General features: G+C 40.6%; 1 protein-coding gene across 2 annotated transcripts in view; it reads right to left on the bottom strand.

Annotated features, from left to right (window-relative positions):
- Positions 1-20292, bottom strand: part of ESR1 (estrogen receptor 1) — a 506164-nt gene that overhangs the window by 95943 nt on the left and 389929 nt on the right. For both annotated transcript variants that reach the window (XM_064292339.1, XM_010595835.3), the window contains one exon: positions 1959-2097. In XM_064292339.1, the coding sequence (XP_064148409.1) occupies positions 1959-2097 (139 nt within the window). The remainder of the gene's footprint in view (positions 1-1958; positions 2098-20292) is intronic.

Here is a 20292-nt window from a genome sequence, read left to right as displayed (position 1 = left end):
TTTTTAATAATTTTGTGAAACTATAAAACTGGAATATTCTACAGCAGCAAAATCTACCTTGAATAGTGTCATCGCTGCTGTTCAAATGCTGTATTAACACAAAATGATGAAATAGCAACCAACACCTAGCAGAATTCGCCATCATTCCCATTAATTTTGCCATAGCTCTGGTCCAGGGGGCTTGGCAGTTGTGGGGAGCCCAGGAACAGGACAGGACACGAAAGGGAAAGGTAGTGTGATGCTCTGAAGCGAAGGAATGTGCAGAGAAACAATGTGGGTCACCTAGCAGCCTGGCACTGCTGAACTCAGGCAAAATAAGTTTGCAAGAAACAATAAGATGTTCCTTTCCATCCTAATTGTTATGCAGTCCACAAAGACAGGTATACCTGGAATCAAGAGGCAAAACAAAGGAGGCCTCACTGAACACCAAAGAGTGAGAAGAATGTGTGCCCATGACAGCAGTGAATAGAATGTGCCAGAGTCAGGAAGGTCTTGAATCCAAATCCTGTCTGCCATTAACTAGCTCTCTGCTTGCTGCAAGTAGCAGGCTGTCTCTGAGTCTTAGTTTCCTTTCTGACAAACTGTGGATGATCATTCGCCTAATCCTAGGAATGCCGTGAGGATTAAATGAGATAATACAGGTAGAGCATTTATCTCAGCAGTAGGGACTCCATCGGTGGTAGCTGCTATTGAATAAATTCTACTGCCCTAAGCAATGACTGAAAAAGAAAGAACAATAAGACTCACATTCCATCTTTAGAAACTCTTCATTTTCTAAAGTAAGCAAATCACTTTAACGGATTCATAGACCTGGATGTGGCCTTTGGAACTCTCTCGTCAAATTTCCTCATTTTAATGATGGGAACATTGGAGAACGAAATGAAGACTATGGTGGTTTGGATGCATCTGGACCCCCAAAAAAGGTTTTAATTAAGGGAGGTTATTCATCATTTTTATATAAGACAAGGTAAACGTGGGGTTAGAAAACTACAGTTTATAGTTGTAAAAAAAAAAAAGTAATAGGAAAAATAAAGCTCCTCTGAGAAGATGTCTAGGAAAGTTATCCTTAGCTTTCTGTGAACTTGAATAACCCACATCACTCAAATTTACCCATTTATAAAGTAAACAAATCTAATAAAGTTGTGTTAGTTGTTGCAATAATTTAACGTGTCAACTTGACTAGGCTATGATTCCCCGTGGTTTGGCCAAACGCTCGTCTAGTCTGTTGTCATGAAGTAGCTACATGTGATTAAATCAACTGGCATTAGGTAGAGCAGATCACCTTCCTGAATGTAATGTAACATAATATAGCGTAATATTATCTGATGTAATCAACTCCCGACTCATAGCAACTCCACAGGACAGAGTAGAACTGCCCCATAGAGTTTCCAAGGAGTGCCTGGTGGGTTCAAACTGCCAACATTTTAGTTAGCAGCTGTAGCACTTAACCACTACGCCACCAGGGTTTCTATGAGTCGGAATCGACTCGACAGCAACAGGTTTGGTTTCTTGGTTTTTGGAATCAACTTCCACAATGCAATCTAATATAATCCATCAATTACAGTTGAAATTCAAACAGTGTAGGGTAAGTTCTAAGTTTAATTACTTCTGAGTCATAAGACCAGAATAGACAAACACACACACACAAGGGAAGACATGACACGTCAGGACAGCAAAGGAATTCCAAGAATGACTGCCAGACACCAGAACTGGGAAACAGGCTCAGAATTGACATGGCTGAGACCATAATTTGGACTTTAGCCTAGGAACTGTGAGAAAATAAATTTCTGTTCTTTAAAACCATTCACTTGTAGTATTTGTATTACAGCCATACTAGGTGACTAAGACAATTGTATTAGGACTTTATTACGTAATAAAGTACTGAATGCAACGGCTTCATGAATAAACTGGTGATTATAAAGGGAGCTCTTTCCCCAAGCCACAGCCAGGACACTCACCTGTCCAGCAGCAAGTTGGGGGCAAACAGGAGCTTTCCTGGGTGCTCCATTGAGCGCCAGACGAGACCAATCATCAGAATCTCTAGCCAGGCACATTCCAGAAGGTGTACCTGATCATGGAGGGTCAAATCCACAAAGCCTGAAACAAGATAAGGGAAACCCTGCTGACTTCAAATGGAAAGATATTCATTATTGTTGAAATTAATGCAAACGGAGATTTGGGCTGGTAGCGTCTATGTTATCAGGTGGAATAAAGCATGATTGAAAGCACACTTTATGGGGAAGACAAATGACAATTTTTTCCAAACATAGCTATATCAATGAATATTAATATGGCATTAAGTTTCTTATAGCCTTTATGTCACATCTACAGACAATACACTAATGTATGCCATCCACTTTGCTTCTTCTAAGTTCTCTACTCACATAGGGTTAAAACTTGAATGCTTTCTATGTAGATATTTCTACTAACCCTACTGGTAAAGTGGGGTGCGTGAAAACAAGAGAAGCCCTTAATGAGATGAGCTGGCACAATCACCACAGCAATGGACACACGTACCAAAAATCATGAAGATGGTGTAGGACCGAACGACATTCTGTTTCGTTACACATAGTTGCCGAGAGCCAGAGCCGACTCAACAGCAACTAACGATAACAACAATAACCCTATGTGACTATTATTATTCATTTTTGTTTCAGCTAAAGATATTAAGGTGCGAGAAATTTAAATTACTTGTCTTAAACCATAAGGAAATTGGAGCAAAGGCAGGACCGAAGTCACAAAACTTTAATTTCTTTGCTTAGTCACTAAGCCATGCTCTTTTTTCATGCCATGTGAAAGAAGACTAATGAAATAGCACACACAAGTCACCTGGGGAGAAAGCCCCACATGTGGAAGAGGTGGCACTGTGATTACTTCTGGTAAGAACCATTAAAATTTGTCCTTCTCTAATGGCTGATTAGGAGGTTAACGCTTTTTCCAGTCACCACTGACAATAAGGTAAATGCCTGATAATAATAATACAAGAAGAAGGAGAAGAAAGAGGACAAGCAAAAGGGGGGGAGGCCAATTAATTGAGCCCTTAATATATTTTTTAATATAGGTTAGAAGCAACGCTAAGTGCTTCCTGTACACAATTTATTTCAAACTTTTTAAATCGCATTATCTTAAATCTATTAATACAATAACCCTAAGAGGTGGGAGGAGACCTGGTAGCACAGTGGTTAAGAGTTCAGCTGCTAACCAAAATGTTGGCAGCTTGACTCCACCAGTCACTCCTTGGAAACACCATGGGGCAGTTCTACTCTGTCTATAGGGTTGCTATGAGTCAGAATCGATTCAATGACAATGGGGTTTTTTTAGGAGGTGGAAACTGATATTCCCATTTTACATATAAGGAAACAGATGCTCATAATTTATTGCAACCATTTACATAATTTATTAAGGTCAGATAGGAATATAATCTGTGACTCCAGAGCCTACGGCCTTGACCACAATTGACACAACCCCTTATGAACTCCAATTAACTAAAGAATTTGCAACAAGTGACTAGAAAGATTCAGGCACACAAATTAAGATTTGCTAGAGTGTGTCCACAAAGTGTACTGCTTTCCAAATCACTTCCTGTTCTTCTTCCTGGATGTATCTCATCACAGTCTGTTTCCTCCCTCTCTCCTTGCCCTCAATATTTTATCCCCTCTTATCCAGGAAAATGGCTCTAGAAAACCCACCTCTTTATGCTAACTTCCTTCTCTTCTTTAACTGCTCTCAATAATATTACATTTTCATTAGCTATCTATACCTGTATTTATTTCAAAAGCTAAGATGTTGGTTTATTTTCTTTGAACAGTCAAATATTGATGGTTTGCCTACTGGACATCTCTTCTTAGGGATCGTGGAAGCACCATAGACTCAACATAAAACAATTAGTTCATTGTTTCTTTCATGATTAAGCTCCATCTTTCCCATGATCCTTAGCTCCAAATAGGTGAGAAGCCACATAGAGAAACTCAAACTAGAGACAGACCTCAGCGTCTATGTTCCCTCTTTCTCTACCCTCCCAAAACCAGGTCTGCTCAATTCTGTGAAGTAACTCTCAAATTCTTTCTCTCCTTCTCATTCCTGCGGATACTATATTAATTCAGTTCCTGAGAATCTCTTACCTTATTGTCTGACCCTTTTAACTCAGCGTAATTATTTTGAGATTTATCCACGTTATTGCATGTAACAATAGTTGATTCTTTTTATTGCCGAGTGGTATTGCATTGTATGGATATACCTATAAATAAACACAATCTGTTTATCCTTTCATTGGGCATTTGGGTTGTTTCCAGTTTGGGGGCTGTGATTAAAAAAGCTGCTAGGAGTATTTGTGGACAAGTTTTTGTACGGACATATGCTTTCGTTTATCTTGAGTAAATACTTAAGAGTGATAGGAGTGGATCATACGGTAGCTCTAAGTTTCATTTTTTTAAAGAAACTGCCAAACTGTCTTCAGTAGTACCATTTTATATGCCCACCAACAATACATGAAAATGTCAGTTGCTCCATTTCCTCACCAATACTTGGCATGGTCAGTCTTTTTAATTTTAGACATTCTAATATTTGTATGTCCTTAGAAGCAAGGATGGCAAGGCTACGTCTCACATACTTCGGACATGGCATCAGAAGGGATCAGTCCCTGGAGAAGAACATCATGCCTGGTAAAGAAGAGGGTCAATGAAAAAGAAGAAGATCCTCAATGAGATGGATTGACACAGTGGCTGCAACAATGGCCTCAAGCATAGCAACAATTGTGAGGATGACACAGGACCAGGCAATGTTTCATTCTGTTGTACGTGGGGTCACTATGCATCACAACTGACTGGATGGCACCTAACAACAACAAATATTTGTATTTCTTCAAACCCATAGTTCAAACCCACCAGTCACTCCACGGGAGAAAGATGTGGCAGTCTACTTCCATAACAATTACAGCTTGGAAACCCTATAGGGTAGTTCTTTCTACTCTGTCCTATACAGTCACTATGAGTTGGAATTGGCTCGAAGGCAATGGGTTTGGTCTTTTGTTTAATAGTTGTATAGAGGTAGTACATTGTGGTTTTAGTTTGATTTCCCTAACGACTAACAATGTTGAGCATCTTGTCATTTGTTTCTCACAGATCATTCTGACATACTGTTAGCAAGTTAATCATGCATGTATCTGTAAATCCCGCTAGGCTTTATACTCATCATTGCTGTTCGCAGCCCCCAACTCATGGAGACTCCACGAGCAACAGAACGAAATGCTGCCCCGCCCTGTGCCAGCCTCATGGTCAGTTGCAGGTCAGGCTGTTGTGATCCATAATGTTTTCATCGGCTGATTTTCTGAAGTAGATCACCAGGCCTTTCTTCCTGGTCCATCTTAGGAAGCTCTGCTGAAACCTGCTCAGCATCATAGCAACACGCAAGCCTCCGCTGGCAGACGGTGGTGGCTGTGCACGAGGTAGGTTGGCTAGCAACTGCACCTGGCTTTGCCACACGGAAGGAGAGGATTCTACCCCCGAACCACCAATGTTCTCGCACAAAATTCATGATTCAGTTTTTCGAAGTCCAAATTTATTGCATCTTCCATTACATTGCTCAGCCAAAGCCAAAAAGAGTGCAGCTTTTATCAGAGCAGGGGTCTTCCCAATGGAAAAGGTGAACTTCACTCACATAAAACAGGACTTGCAACTGGGGAAGTGAGAAAGTGGGTGTTTTAGTTTATCTAGTGTTGCAGTAACAGAAATACCACAAGTGGGTGGCTTTAACAAATAGAAATTTATTTTTATTTTCTCAGAGTTTAGAAAGCTAGAATTTTGAGTCTAGGGTAAGGCTTTCTCTCTCTGGTGAGCTCTGGGGGAAGATCCTTGTCTCTCTTCAGCATCTGTTCCTTGGTGATCTTCATGGGGTGTGTATCTTCTCCCTTTGTGCTTCCTTCTCTGTGCCTAATTTGCTCTTTTTGTGTTTCAAAGCTGACTGGTTTAAACCATACCCTAAACTGATATGGTCTCTTTAGCATAACAAAGAAAGTTCTATTCCCAATGAGATTACATCCACAGGAATAGGGGTTTAGAATGTATAACACACGTTTTGGGTAGGCACAATTCAATCTGTAACAGTGGACTATTTTGTTCATAAGTAAAACTAACCAAAAAAAACTAAAGAATTAAAAAACAGTGATTTTGTTTCAGACACCCTGGTAGGAGGAAGGAACAAGTATCTCTAGAAGCTACAGCTACTTGCGTGCAGAGTGCGTTGGGTCAGGATGGACTACCCTGGCTCCAGGAGAAATACCACCTAACACAGCAGGAAACACTTCTCTTTCTCAGTCCCCAGTGTCTAGATAAGCCAAACCCAGTGAGGCGTACTTAAAATGAAAGCTCTTGAGGAAGTGTTAATTCTCTAAGATTTCACTCTAATATTTTGGGCAAAGTCTCCTAAGAGCAACATCAACTTACACTGTGACTTAAACTCACTTTCAGTCTATTTCTTCTAACGTTCACTGTTTCATGTGGGGAAAAAACGTAATCACGTGATATTATCACACATTATGAAACCACCTGATTATTCAGTACCCTACAAAAACCTCAAAAGATTACACAGGATGAGATGTGGGGTGGGGTGCCCTGTGGAGTTCTTAGAGGCTTGGACATCAAAGAACTACGGTTGGCCACATAATCCATCAACTTTGGAAAAGCAGAGGAGCACTTTCTGGCGGCAGCTTTACATATTCAACTGAATCATGCTTTTTAAGTCTCACTCCACAACTCCAGTGCTATTAAATTCTGACAGTTTTAGTGGCCTTTTGGGAGCCTAAGAATCTCACCATAACCATTTGTACCACACAAGCATGGTGCTTATGAAATCTGTCTGAAGTATGTCTGTTAGTAAGAGTTTTCAATCTGAGTCCTGCAGTATTGCTGGGTCCTTCTGTTGAAATGTTGTAGGTCTCTCAAAAAGAAGAAGCCTATTTAATTATCTTTCCCAGCTGTGCATATTATCCACAGACAAGGGTTACTGTATCTATTGCACAGTAAGTATCCTTTGCAAATTCCCTGGACAGGATGGGAGCAATGCGGAGAGAAGGCTAGAGATGAACCTCAGTGAATGGGAGGACTACCAAAAGGCGCGATTAGATGGAGCGTCTCCTTTCTTACAACGTACTGATCTCAAAGTTATTTTAACCACACAAGAAATAATACCCTATCGGTGCTGAGTAAATGCCCATTAATACTTTCAGTTCATAACCAATGGGGAAAAAATAATATAATATAGCCTAAACAAATGCAGATCGTGCCAACTATCCACAGACATCAAGTTTCCATCCCTCGGCATCTCAGTTTCTCACTCAGTGTTGCTATGACAAAAATACCACAAGTGGGTCGCCTTAATGAACAGAAATTTATTTTCTCACAGTTGAGTAGACTAGAAGCCTGAATTCGGGATACTGACTCTAGGCGAAGGCTTTCTCTCTCTGTGGGCTCTAAGGGAAGATCCTTGTCTCGTGCCAGCTTCTGCTCCTCAGTTCCTTGGCAATCTTCCAGGGGTGTAACATCCATCTTCCCCAGTCTGTGCTTCCTTGCTTTTGTGCTTCATCTGCTCCTTTAATATCTACAAAGTGGTTGGCTTAAGACACATTCTTTTCGGATATGGCCTCATTAACATAAAAAGAAAACCCTATTCCCAAATGGGATTACATCCAAAAGTATGGGGGATTAAGGTTTATGACACATATTTTTGGGGGACACAATTCAATCTATAATATTTGGCTTACTTCCCTTATAAAGAGAGATCAAATATACAATTTCAAATGGATCTGATAAAATTAAGGTAGAGGCATTCAAAAAGTAAATCCCCATTCTTTCCTGGACATTGAAAGTGTTCCCAGTACAAAGAGAGGAGGTAGCAGCTACCGTGGGATATGAACAGAGGCATCAGTAACTGAGATTCTAATAGGTGATCTGGGGGGTGGTAACCCGTCTCCCCATCATGTAAGGACCCCCACCTTAAAACAAGGGCGCTGCAGGCCTGTGAACCCCACACCAGTGGGACAGAAAAAAAAAAAAAAGGACAGAATGCACACCTAAAAAGTAGTGGCAATGGTTTATTGAAACTAGGTAAAATAAGATGCTCAGAAATCTCATTTTATAAGATGAAATTTAAAACAAAAGAGAACACGGATCTTTTTCTCTGGTCTACATTCCACCACCAGTTGTCACTGAATAGACTCTGAGGCTCACGGTGACTCCATGTTTGTCAGAGTAGAACTCTGTTCCATAGGGTTTTCTCAGTGGCTGATTTCTCAGAAGTAGATCGCTAGGCCGTTTTTCCAAAGTGCCTCTTGGCAGACTTGAACCTCTAACCTTTCAGTTAGCAGCCGAACATATTAACTGCTTGCACCACCCAGGGGACTGTCTGTATTCACAGGTGCAGTAATAGAATATCCAGAGATAGGATTTCCTGAAAATAGACAGAAATGCTTCAAGTACTACTACTCACTCCTGTTCTGGGCAGTGATCTGGATGAGGTGGAGTGAGCCCTCCTTCAGAGGAAAAGACACCCTCCTGCCCTGCCCCACTGCCAATACGCACAGCCAACTCATTATCCTTAATGCCATCATCTTACCTTCTGTCCTCTATTATAAGGAAACATTTTGTCCTCTAGGAGTCCCTGGGTGGTGCAAACAGTTAACATGATTGGAGGTTCAAGTTCACACAGAGTTGCCCAGGAAGAAAGGTCTGGCTATCTACTTCCAAAAAATAAGCCATTGAAAACCCTGTGGAGCACAGTTCTGTGACACACATGGGGATGCATGAGTTGAGTCAACTCAAAGGCAACTTTTTTTTTTTTTTAATTTTTCCTCCGAGGAACTTTAACTGTCAAAGGAGTTCACAGCACGTCTATCCCCCTCTCTTGGGCCCCTGAGATCCTGAGCCCTCTTCCCTACTCTGCTAGTGACTGGCATACAAATGGCTTAATTTTCCGTGGCTCAGAGGGGGATTCTTCAAGCCTCGCCCTCCCGCACTGGGTGCAGCCAGGCTCTTGGAAGAGATACTGAAGATTGTGCAGACATCCTTAGGTAAGATGACTAATAATCAAGTATGAATGCTTGTAAAGTTCCGCACTGCTGCGAGCTAAAAGATGAACCAGACTGGCTCTTCAGTAGAGTCAGGAGAAAAACTAAATGCTACAGGAATCATATTTCTTATTTCTGTGGGATACAATCTATAGAGATGCACAGCGAAGTCAAAACCCTAGGAAAGAAAAAGGTAACTTTTCTCTAGAGAGCATTATCTTCAAAACTAGAAGCCAGATGGTTGGTTTTCTTAGTAAATCCACTGGGGGAAAAAAAATTGGTTCCCTGACCTTCAAAAAAATTAATCATGTCCTCAGTCATATGATGACCTCAATGTTCTCCAAAATGTCAGTTATAGAACTGCCTGTTGCATTTTTCTATATTGCCTTATTACTCAATGGAGGGAGATTTGAATAGTTCACCTCTTTTTTCCTTGATGTCAATATTCATTGCAAGAGTAGAATAAGATTTTTAAAAAAGAGAGAGAGAGAGAAAATCCTGGCTTGTGTGGCTGTAGTGCAATGACAGCTTCACACTGAACAAAACCTGGGATTTGTGGGAGAAACCTATAGAAGAATTTAGGACCCTATTCAAATGCTAAGCCATCTAGACTTCCATTTTATAAGTTTGTTCCTCAAGAAAACAGTAACTGAACGCATACTACAGGCCCTGTACCCCACGGTATAGTTGGACATGACCTCTCTCCACCTACCCCCTCCAAAAGTGATTCTTGGATTCCTTCTGTCTGCAGTCCCACTACGGAGAGCCCCAGGAAAGCTGATCCCCATCCTGTGACACTTGAAAATGTCTTCAGTTTAAAGGACAAGGATTGTAAAATTCTTTTTTAAAGAAACGAGTTTAATTCATTTAAATAAATCACACCACGCACTAGTCTTACCAGTAATAGGGCTGTTATAAAATCAAATAAATGAAACAGATACTGCTTTTTTTTTTTTTTTTTTTTTTGGAAATACTGTATATCGCAATGCAACAGCATGGCCTTCCTCCTGAGCCTACCCTCTATCATCCTGACATGGGTATTTTGACCTTCTTCTGTGACAATAAAGGGAAGTGTGAAGAGCCCCCCAACACCCAACAATTTCTGCTATCCAATGCTCTTACACAATCATCATACTAAATAATCACGTTGCCACCGCCAAGCTGACTTTTTCTCAAGCCAAAACTTAGCCCTCATTCTCAGGCCTGATGATGAGGTCCTTCCCAACATGGGACTTTTTGGTTATCTGGAGGGCAGACCCCCACTCCTCAACAGAACAGGAATGGGGCGGAAGTAATGAAAAGCTTGTGAACTGCAAAGTCAAGTAGACCTGGGTTGAAACTCCTCTGTGACCTGGCACCAGTTACTTATGGTCTCTGAGAGTGTTTCACATCTGTAAAATGCAGATGAAGGGACCTACCGCTTCAGGTTGCTGGGAAAATTAAGGAGTTAGCAGATGTCCCAGAGGGCCAGGGCAGCTACTCAGTGAATACCTGCTTTCTTCTCTAGTTTGTCCCAACATGCCTACAACTTCTGCTTTGAGAAGGGCACTGCTTTCACAAAGCACCAGGTTAAATATTTTAATATATTTTAGCTTTAAAACTTCAGACTTTACATTGAGCACTTGCTGTTTGCCCTAAGTCATGATGTCATCTTGGGTCTTCTGCTTATTTTCTTTTTATTTATATATAAAAGTTACCCAATAAAAAGGATAAAAGACTTCCTGAACATCAAACAGTTCTTAACAAACAACATTTTCATGATTTAAAAGTGAAAGAAAAAGAGCATGTGGATTAGATTTCTCCTCAAATACATACGTGAAAAAACGAGAAGAGAAAGCACATTTGGGGTTTTATTACACCCTAAGCATTTCAAGATGTTAAGCAAATCCAGAATGCAGCTGTATTTGTACATCCCCAATAAAAACGGTCAACGGTTTACCAGTAAACTCAGCAGCCTTCCACATTGTGTTGGCTGCTCCTTATTTGCCCTGGGACAAAGAGAACACAACTTGCCCTGTTGTGACTACGTGCCTTGGGAAACAACATGGTGGCCTCCATGCAAATGCAAAGCAATAAAAATCAGTGATAAGTGAAGAGCTAAATGGGACGGATTATGTTTATATATCAACATATAGAAAACAGAAACCACAAACAGACATGAATTACTTTTGATCTAGAAAGGTAACAATAAGGCTTTTCTGCTTGGGGGAAAAAAATAAGAGCTCTATTGTAAAAGCAAGGGTGCTTGGGTGGCACAAACAGTTATGTGCTCGGCTACTAGCCTAAAGGCTGCCGGTTTGAACCCACCCAGAGGCGCCTCAGTAAACAGGCTTAGCAATCTGCTTCCAAAAGGTCCAAGCCTTGAAAAGTCTGTGGAGCACAGTTCTACTCTGTACACACGGGGTTGCCATGAGCTGGAATTGACTCAACAGCAGCCAACGAAGTTGTAAAAGCATCCCAAAATTTTAAGATGTAGCACACCTAATACAAATTACTAGTATAATCTGTATTATATTACAAAGAAAGACATTACTCTTGACGTTAAACATGAACTTCATAAAATAGTTCCCTTAATTTGTATTTATCTATTTAGCTTACCACACACATCTAAATGGCTGGATACATATTTTCTTACTGTTCAAAGGCTGGATATATCTTAATTCTGGTCACAGCATATATCGAACTTGGGAAATTCTGAATAATGTGCCTTTAAAAAATGATGTCCTCGGTTTTTACATTAAGCCGACAGGAGAAGATGTCACTGTATCTCTGGCAAAGAGGTGTGGGAAGGTGCTGGGCTGCATTCCTCAGGTAAGCCTTCACTCAGTTGGCAAATTTATTTTCAAATTTAGCAACAGGAAAAGGGTGTCCTCTCCTAAAGAACTGCTAAGCTCCTTTCTGTTGGGCAGTAAGGTGGGTTATGGCAGACTGCATGAGTCAACATCCCTATTAAGGATCAAACGCAGGACCAATTTTACCTGTTTTTTGAGAAAATTACTGCCTCACTCTTCCTTTTATTCTGACCTCACTGTTGACTGTGCTGTTCAATTACAAGATGACTCATCTCCAATTTTGCAAAGCAGAAAGAGAACAAATCATTAAAACCTGTATATTTGTTTCACACACACACACATTATTATCTTCTTTTTCCCCCATTTAACAGAAAGTTATGGACGACAGGTATGGAAGTAATTTCTCAGGAGAAAAGCATTAATCTCCCAGCTAGATCTACAGCCAGAAAGAAAGAAATCAAGACTTTCAGATATGAGGATCACACTTAGGAGATCAAAAAAAAAAAAAATTGCTCAGAGAAAACAAAGCAGATGGCAACTCTACCTTGTTACCAACCCCATCTGTATTACACTCGGAGCCTTGGTTTATGAAGAGATGGTTGTCATGACAATAAGCATTTGAGAAGAGTTCCGGAAGGAGACGCTGATGGATTTAAGAGCGTCTTCTAGCTTCTCGATTTTCCTAACACACGTGAAAAGCCTATCTCCACCCCCATCCTCCAAACACACAATTCTATTACTTCTTGTAGGGGCCACAATTATTCTATATTGATATCATGAAAATTTACACTCTCTCATAGCAAAATACTCCTGGGAGGGACAGAAGAGCTCTTTCCTCTGATACAGCACAGCTTGAAGGTAAACTTGTCTTTTATATTTATTCAGCCAAAGCAATTGTATTAACCACAGCTTAATTTTTTTTTTTCCTCTTACGAGCTCAGAAAGAAATCAATTTCATCTTAAATGGGAAAGAGGGGGAAAGAAAGTAAAAGAAGTATTTTCTAATGTCTCAGAGTAGATGGCAAACTAAAGGAGGAAAAAAATTAATAAAAGATAAAGTACTTATGACTGTCCTTTTAAATGCTTGTCAAAGGGGCAGAAAGCCCAGCCGTGGAGGAGAGACTCTGAGTTCCTTGACAAAGAGTATGGACTGGCTACGTCTAAAAGGTCAACAAGCACTTGTACCTTGGCACATACATTTTTTCCCCATCTACCTAGAAGCAGACCTACAGAAGCATGTCAAATGCTATTGTCATCAGTCTGAGTTTTCCAGATAACTGTATGCTACCAGTAAACACTACAAATGTCATCAATACAATGACTAGGAGGGAAGCAGACTGTCTCTTTTTTTAGAGCAAGTACCCAAAACAAATAGACAATGAAGACTTCCTCCCCACCTCCACCCAGCTCAGGCCATTCAATGAAACCAAAATTGATGACTATCTTATAGTTGTAAGGAGCGCTTCCTGACCACACACACACACTCATGTAATCTGATTTAAAAGCTAGAAGATCAACTGTTGTTGCCAATGACCCAGGGGGATCTTCTCCCATTGTTTTACTTAAATTCCAAATGTTGAAATGGGAGTCTCACAAGGCAAAATCACCAAGATGTATCATAAAGGCTGAGTATCAAGTCACAATACTTCAGCTGAGAAGTCAAGGGCAAGCTACACGCCTTCATACCAAGAGGAGCGGCCCAATGAGTCTAAGGGCTCTGGGGGCCAGAGGATATCACGAACACGTGGGGAATTTATTTAGACATGGTTGCTTTTCTCCCTTTCTGTATTCCCACTGTTTCCCACCACCCACATTCATGTCCTTATCCTACAAATTTCAGCACCATAAAGAACAACAAAAGGAAAGAGAAAGAATTATTTCCGCCTTTTCCACCCAAATCTGAAATCAGTGATCACTGAACTTATATACACCATTCTACCCATAGAAAGAGTCCACAAGGAGATTAGAAAGCCAGAAGTTATTTTCCTTTATCCCATAGTCGATCCTTTTATAAGCCAGGCCAATAAATAACCACTCCAGAAATGAAGTGGGTGGCTAAGCAAGCCTAGGAGAGAGAATCTCTAGATGCTAATTACCTTGAAAGCAAGAACCACTGCATTTCTTGTGAGCTCATTTCTAACACACAATTCTATTACTTCTTGTAGGGGCCACCATTATTCTATATTGATATCATGAATTTTTGTACTGATTTCTATTAATAATGTGGACTTCCTAATGATTATAACAGGCACTACAATAATATTTCTTAAGAAACATTATTTCATCTCTCCTAGGGTTACTATGAGTCGGAATCGACTTGACAGCAACAGGTATGGTCATGCTGGATACTCAACAAGCAATTACAGAGCATCTCCTACATGTATGAACTGATCATGAGGTTGGGTATTGTGCGTACAGAGATGGGGCAATGTTCCTGTTCTCAAGAACCTCACAGTCTATAGGAAAAGCAAGACAAATGAACATATGATTATAATGATGTGTGGTGAGTGCCAAAATACAGGGAAATACCTGAGGAGAAAGAATCGTATTCTCTGAGGCCAGAGAAAGGGTTATCCTTCTGAAGCACTGCACAATTTTTTTTCCTCTGTCTTGTACACTCTTCCAATGACCTCAACTTCCACAGCAGCAAGTTCTTATTCCCATGTTAGCACTTCTGTGTGTAAGTGCTTATTTGCTTGCTAGTGTCTCTCACCAGATTGGAAGCAACTTGAACGCAAGGACTACGTCTTGTCACAACTATACCTGCAGTGCTTGGTACCATGCCTGGCTGAGATAGGCACTTAATAACTACTTGCTGAATGAACAAAACAAGGATAAATAAATGAAGGAGATGGGAATGTGTGTAAATGTATTATGTTGTAAGGGTACAAGTTGAAGGTCTTCGACAAGATCTCTGGCTTCTCAGGGAAGAAAGTGGTGAGGTCTTCTGCTGAGGGGGATGAGGTGAAGGATGGGGTGTTAAAGCAGTGTAGTGCAGGACTGATACAGCTGCTGTGGAAACAGGAAGAGAGCAAGGGAGAGGGAGAGAAGGACAGAGTGAAAGGGCAAGAGAGTGCCAGAGCGAGCATATGAGCTAGACAGGCAAGTAGAATGGCTGGAAAACTTAAGAATCTTCAATTTAAAAATGTCTAAATGTGATCATAAATTAAAATATTAATGTCTCTTTCCCTTTAACAGGAAAATTGTCCTTTTGAGTAGAATGTTGCTTCAGACTTAAGAATTCAGTATAATCTGAATTGTACATGTGAAAGAATGTTAATTGGAAAATATTGTGCTATCTATATTTTTACAACAATAAAAATAAATAAATATTCAGTGTAATCCATGTGTAAACATATTTTTTAAGGAGCAAGAAATGACATTTGAATACCCAATACATTTTTTTTCCTACACAGAAAAAGTATTTGACAACACTTACAAATGCAATAGTGTTTAGAGAACTTACTACCAAAAACCAAATGCCAAACCCGCTGCCGCTGAGTGGATTCCGACTCATACCAACCCTATAAAAGAGAGTAGAACTGCTACATAGGGTTTCCAAGGAGTGGCTGGTGGATTTGAATTACCAACCTTTTGGTTAGCAGCCAAATGTTTAACCACTGTGCCACCAGGGCTCTCCAGAACTTACTAGCATTAATTAATTACAGGAAATGAATTACTTCACTCAACAAATATTGACACAATCATGCTTGCTGAAAGTGAAGAGGACTGGAAGCACTTACAGATGAAGATCAGAGACTACAGCCTTCAGCATGGATTATACCTCAACATAAAGAAAAAAAAAAAATCCTCACAACTGGACCAATAAGCAATATCATGATAAACGGAGAAAATATTGAAGGAAATCATTTTACTTGCATCCACAATCAACATCCATGGAAGCAACAGTCAAGAAATCAAATGATACATTGCACTGGGTCAATCTGCTGCAAAAGACCTCTTTAAAGTGTTGAAAAGCAAAGATGTCACCTTGAAGACTAAAGTGTGCCTGATCCAAGCCACGGTGTTTTCAATCACCTTATATGCATATGGAAGCTGGACAATGAATAAAGAAGACCGAAGAAGAGCTGATGCCTTTCAGTTGTGGCGCTCACAAAGAATATTGAATATATTATGGACTGCCAAAAGAACAAACAAATCTCTCTTGAAAGTAGTACAGCCAGAACGCTCCTTAGAAGAGAGGATGATGAGATTTGGTCTCACATACTTTGGACATGTTATTTGGAAGGACCAGTCCCTGAAGAAGGATATCATGCTTGGTAAAGTGGAAGGTCAGTGAAAAAGAGGAAGACCCACAATGAGATGGATTGACACAGTGGCTGCAACCATGGGCTCAAGCATAACAACAATCATGAGGATGGCGCAGGACCGGGCAGTGTTTTGTTGTACACAGGATCGCCATGAGTGGTAACCCACGTGACTGCACCTAACAACAGGATGTTGATGTTAGAGACAAAAAAACGTAATGTGCCAGAGTGTCTGACATCAAAATGAGAGAGAAGACAATTAAAAAGCATTGGAAAAAATGTTTAAGACCATGCTGGATGTTTGTACAGGGTTGACTGGGAACACAGAGCATCAGCATCTGATCCAAGGTGGCAAGACTTCCTGGAATTCCTAATCTGAATCCCAACAGCATATCTGATGGGAAAGGAGGCAAAACTGCAGGGGTCCCACAGAGCATGACCCAAGGCCAGTGCCACAGGGCACAGAAGGGAGAGGGAGGAGCAGTTAGAAGCCTGGTTGAAGACATAAGTAGAGGCCAGGTCATGCCAAGGACCTTAGACTTCACCCTCCAGACAAAGAGAAGTCATTGAAAGATTTGAAAGATGTGAGTCTCAAATGGGGTAATAGCAGGGAGAATGAAGAGAAAGAGAGCAGCTTATGAGACATTGAGGAAGGAGAACCAATAGAATTTAGCAGTTGATGGGATGAAAAGAAGAGGGAGAAAGAGTCAAGGATTTCTTAAACCTCTGGCTGGTAGAGCATGCCACTATGACCAGGTGTTATAGATTGAATTGTTTCCCACTCTGAAAAATATGAGTTGTAAATCTTAACCTCTGTACTGGTTACAAGGAACCTGGTGGTGCAGTGATGAAGTGATTGGGTGCTAACCAAAAGTTTGGGAGTTCAAACCCACCAACTACTCTGCAGGAGAAAGATGTAGCAGTCTGCTTTCATAAAGATTAAACTGAACCTGTTACCACTGAGTAGATTCTGCCTCATAGTGACCCTATAGGGCAGAAGGGAACTGCCCCATAGGGTTTCCAAGAAGTGGCTGTTGGATTCAAACTGCCGGCCTTTTGGTTGGCAGCCTTAGCTCTTAACCACTGCATCGCTAAAGATTACAGCCTTGGAAACCCTGTGGGGCAGCTCTACTCTGTCCTGTAGGGTTGCTATGAGGCGGAATCGACTCCTGAGCAACAGGTGTTGGTAGTGGAAGAACACTTCTCTAGGCATTTCCCAATGTGAAAGAACTGAAGAGAAAACAAGCCTTGAGTTATAATAGTGAAGGATTCTGTGGGCAAAATACTGAACGACACAGGAAGCATCAAAAGAAGATAGAAGGAATACAGGGAGTCACTATACCAAAAAGAATTGGTTGACGTTCAATCATTTCAGGAGGTAGCATGTGATCAGGAACCAGAACCAATGGTACTGAAGGAAGAAGTCCAAGGTACACTGAAGACACCGGCAAAAAACAAGGCTCCAGGAATTGACGGAATAGCAATTGAGATGTTCCAACAAACAGATGCAGCACTAGAAGTATTCACTAATCTATGCCAAGAAATTTGGAAGACAGCAACCTGGCCAACCAACAGGAAGAGATCCACATTTACGCCTATTCCAAAGAAAGGTGATCCAACCAAATGCGGAAATTATTGAACAATATCATTAATACCACACGCGAGCAAAATTTTGTGAAGATCATTCAAAATCAGTTACAGCAGTACATCAACAAAGAACTGCCAGGAATTCAATTTGGATTCAGATGAGAACAGGGGACGAGGGATATCATTGATATAGTGGCTGTAACAGTAGGCTCAAGCATGGCAATGATTGTTGAATGGCACAGGACTAGGCAGTATTTCATTCTGTTGTACGCAGGGTCAGTATGAGTCGGAACCGACTCAACAGCACCTAACAACAACATAATCTCATCTGGGAATGGGTTTGGGTTTTCTTTGTTATGTTAATGAACAGCATTAGTGTATGGTGTGTCTTAAATCAATCTCTTTTTAGATATAAAGAAATTAAACAAGCAAGCAAGAGAGCAGAGATAGGAGAATGTAGATACCAAGCCACATGTAGATCACCAAGGAACCAAGTAACAAGGACTTTGCCCAAGAGCTAAGAGAGAGAAAGTCTTCTAGAGCTGACGCCCTATTTTTGGACTTCTTTTTTTTTTAGCTTCTTAAAGTGGAACAAGGGGTATTATTGCTGATGTCAGATGGATCCTGGCTGAGAGCTGAGTGTTTTATTGACTATGCAAAGGCATTCGACTGTGTGGATCATAAGAAATTACGGATAACATTGCAAAGAATGGGAATTCCAGAACACTTAATCGTGCTCATAAGAAGCTTGTACATAGATCAAGGGACGAGTGTTTGAACAGAACAAGGGGATACTGTGTGATTTCAAGTCAGGAAAGTTGTATATCCTTTCTCCACACTTCTTCAATCTGTATGCTGAGCAAATAACCTGAGAAATTGGACTATATGAAGAACAATGCTGCATCAGAATTGGAGAAAGACTGATTAACAACCTGAAAGATGCAGATGACACATCCTTCCTTGCTGAAACTGAAAAGGACTTGAAGCATTTACTGATCAAGATCAAAGACCACAGCCTTCAGTATGGATTACACCTCAACACGAAGAAAACAAAAATCCTCACAACTGGACCAATTAGCAACATCATGATAAACGCAGAAATGATTGAAATTGTCAAAGATGTGATTCTACTTGGATCCACAATCAACGCCCATGGAAAGAGCAGTCAAGAAATCAAAGGGCACATTTCGTTGGGAAAATCTGCTGCAATAGACCTTTTTAAAGTGTTAAAAAGCAAAGATGTCACTTTGAGGACTAAGGTGTGCCTGACCCAAGACGTGGTTTTTTCAATGATGTCATATGCATGTGAAAGCTGGGCAATGAACAAGGAAGCCTGAAGAATTGACGCCCTTGAATTATGACGTTGCTGAAGAATATTGAATATACTATGGACTGCCAAAATAAGGAACAAATCTATTTTGGAAGAAGTGTAGCCAGAGGGCTTGTCAGAAGCAAGGATGGTGAGACTTTCTCTCACATACTTCGGACATGTTATCAGGAGGGACCAGTCCTTGGAGAAGGACATCATGCTTGGTAAAACAGAGGGTCAGCAAAAAAAGGGGAAGACCCTCAATGAGATGGATTGACACAGTGGCTGCAACAATGGGCTCAAACATAATAATGATCATGAGGATGGCACAGGACCAGGCAGTGTTTCCTTCTGCTGTACATAGGGTTAACATGAGTCAGAAGTGACTTGACGGCACCTAATAACAACAGCTTCTTAAAACTATGCGAAAATAGTATCTGTTTTAAAGCCACCCACTCGTGGAATTTCTATTGTAGCAGCACTAGATAACTATGACACCGAGTATTTATAAGGAGAAGCTTCATAGGGGATGCAGTGAGTGTTGTAAGGAACACGTTTAGTTTGGGGTTCCAATGGAGCAATCCTATAGAGAAGACTGGAAGAGAGCTGAAATATAAGGGTGTGAAGTGCAGGAGTTAGATGCAGTGAGGTCTTTCAGATTTGGATATTATCTGAAATAGGTAATAATTAAAATCATGGGATGGGTGTCAATTAGGAGTATGTAGACAGAAAAATGGTAAATGGACAAAGATGTCATGAAAAATGCCATTATATAAAAACGGTACTGTTTGTTCCCATACTAAAGATAATGATAACTAAAAAGAACCTTTTTTATCCCCCTAAGAGATTATTTCTAGCATAAAAAAGTATACAGCATGGGCCTGGCATATGTTTCCCTTTGTTCATACTCATTAGGTCCAAAGTTGTTAAACAGATGTCTAGAAAGGGAAAAATAAACATTTTTATTTACTGATTCTAAAAAGATCAACTCTGGTCATGTATGTGACTTTTTATCAAAATACTTACAATAACAACAATTCATAAGTGGCATAAAATATATTGTTTCCTGGTAACTCCTGTGTGGGTTATGTGACATTTCCACTGTCTCACATGAGGAGATTAAACCGCAAAACAAACCCGTTGCCAATGAGTGGTTTCTGACTCATGGCAGCCCTATAGGACACAGTAGAACTGCCCCATAGGGTTTCCAAGGAGTGGCTGGTAGATTCGAACTGTCAGCCTTTCGGTTAGCAGTCAGACACTTAACCACTAAAACTG

Source organism: Loxodonta africana, chromosome 1 (genome assembly GCF_030014295.1).
Source record: "Loxodonta africana isolate mLoxAfr1 chromosome 1, mLoxAfr1.hap2, whole genome shotgun sequence".
Taxonomy (NCBI): Eukaryota; Metazoa; Chordata; class Mammalia; order Proboscidea; family Elephantidae; genus Loxodonta; species Loxodonta africana.
The sequence above is the reverse complement of the archived record's forward strand: the minus strand, read 5'-3'. Positions and strand labels throughout refer to the sequence as shown.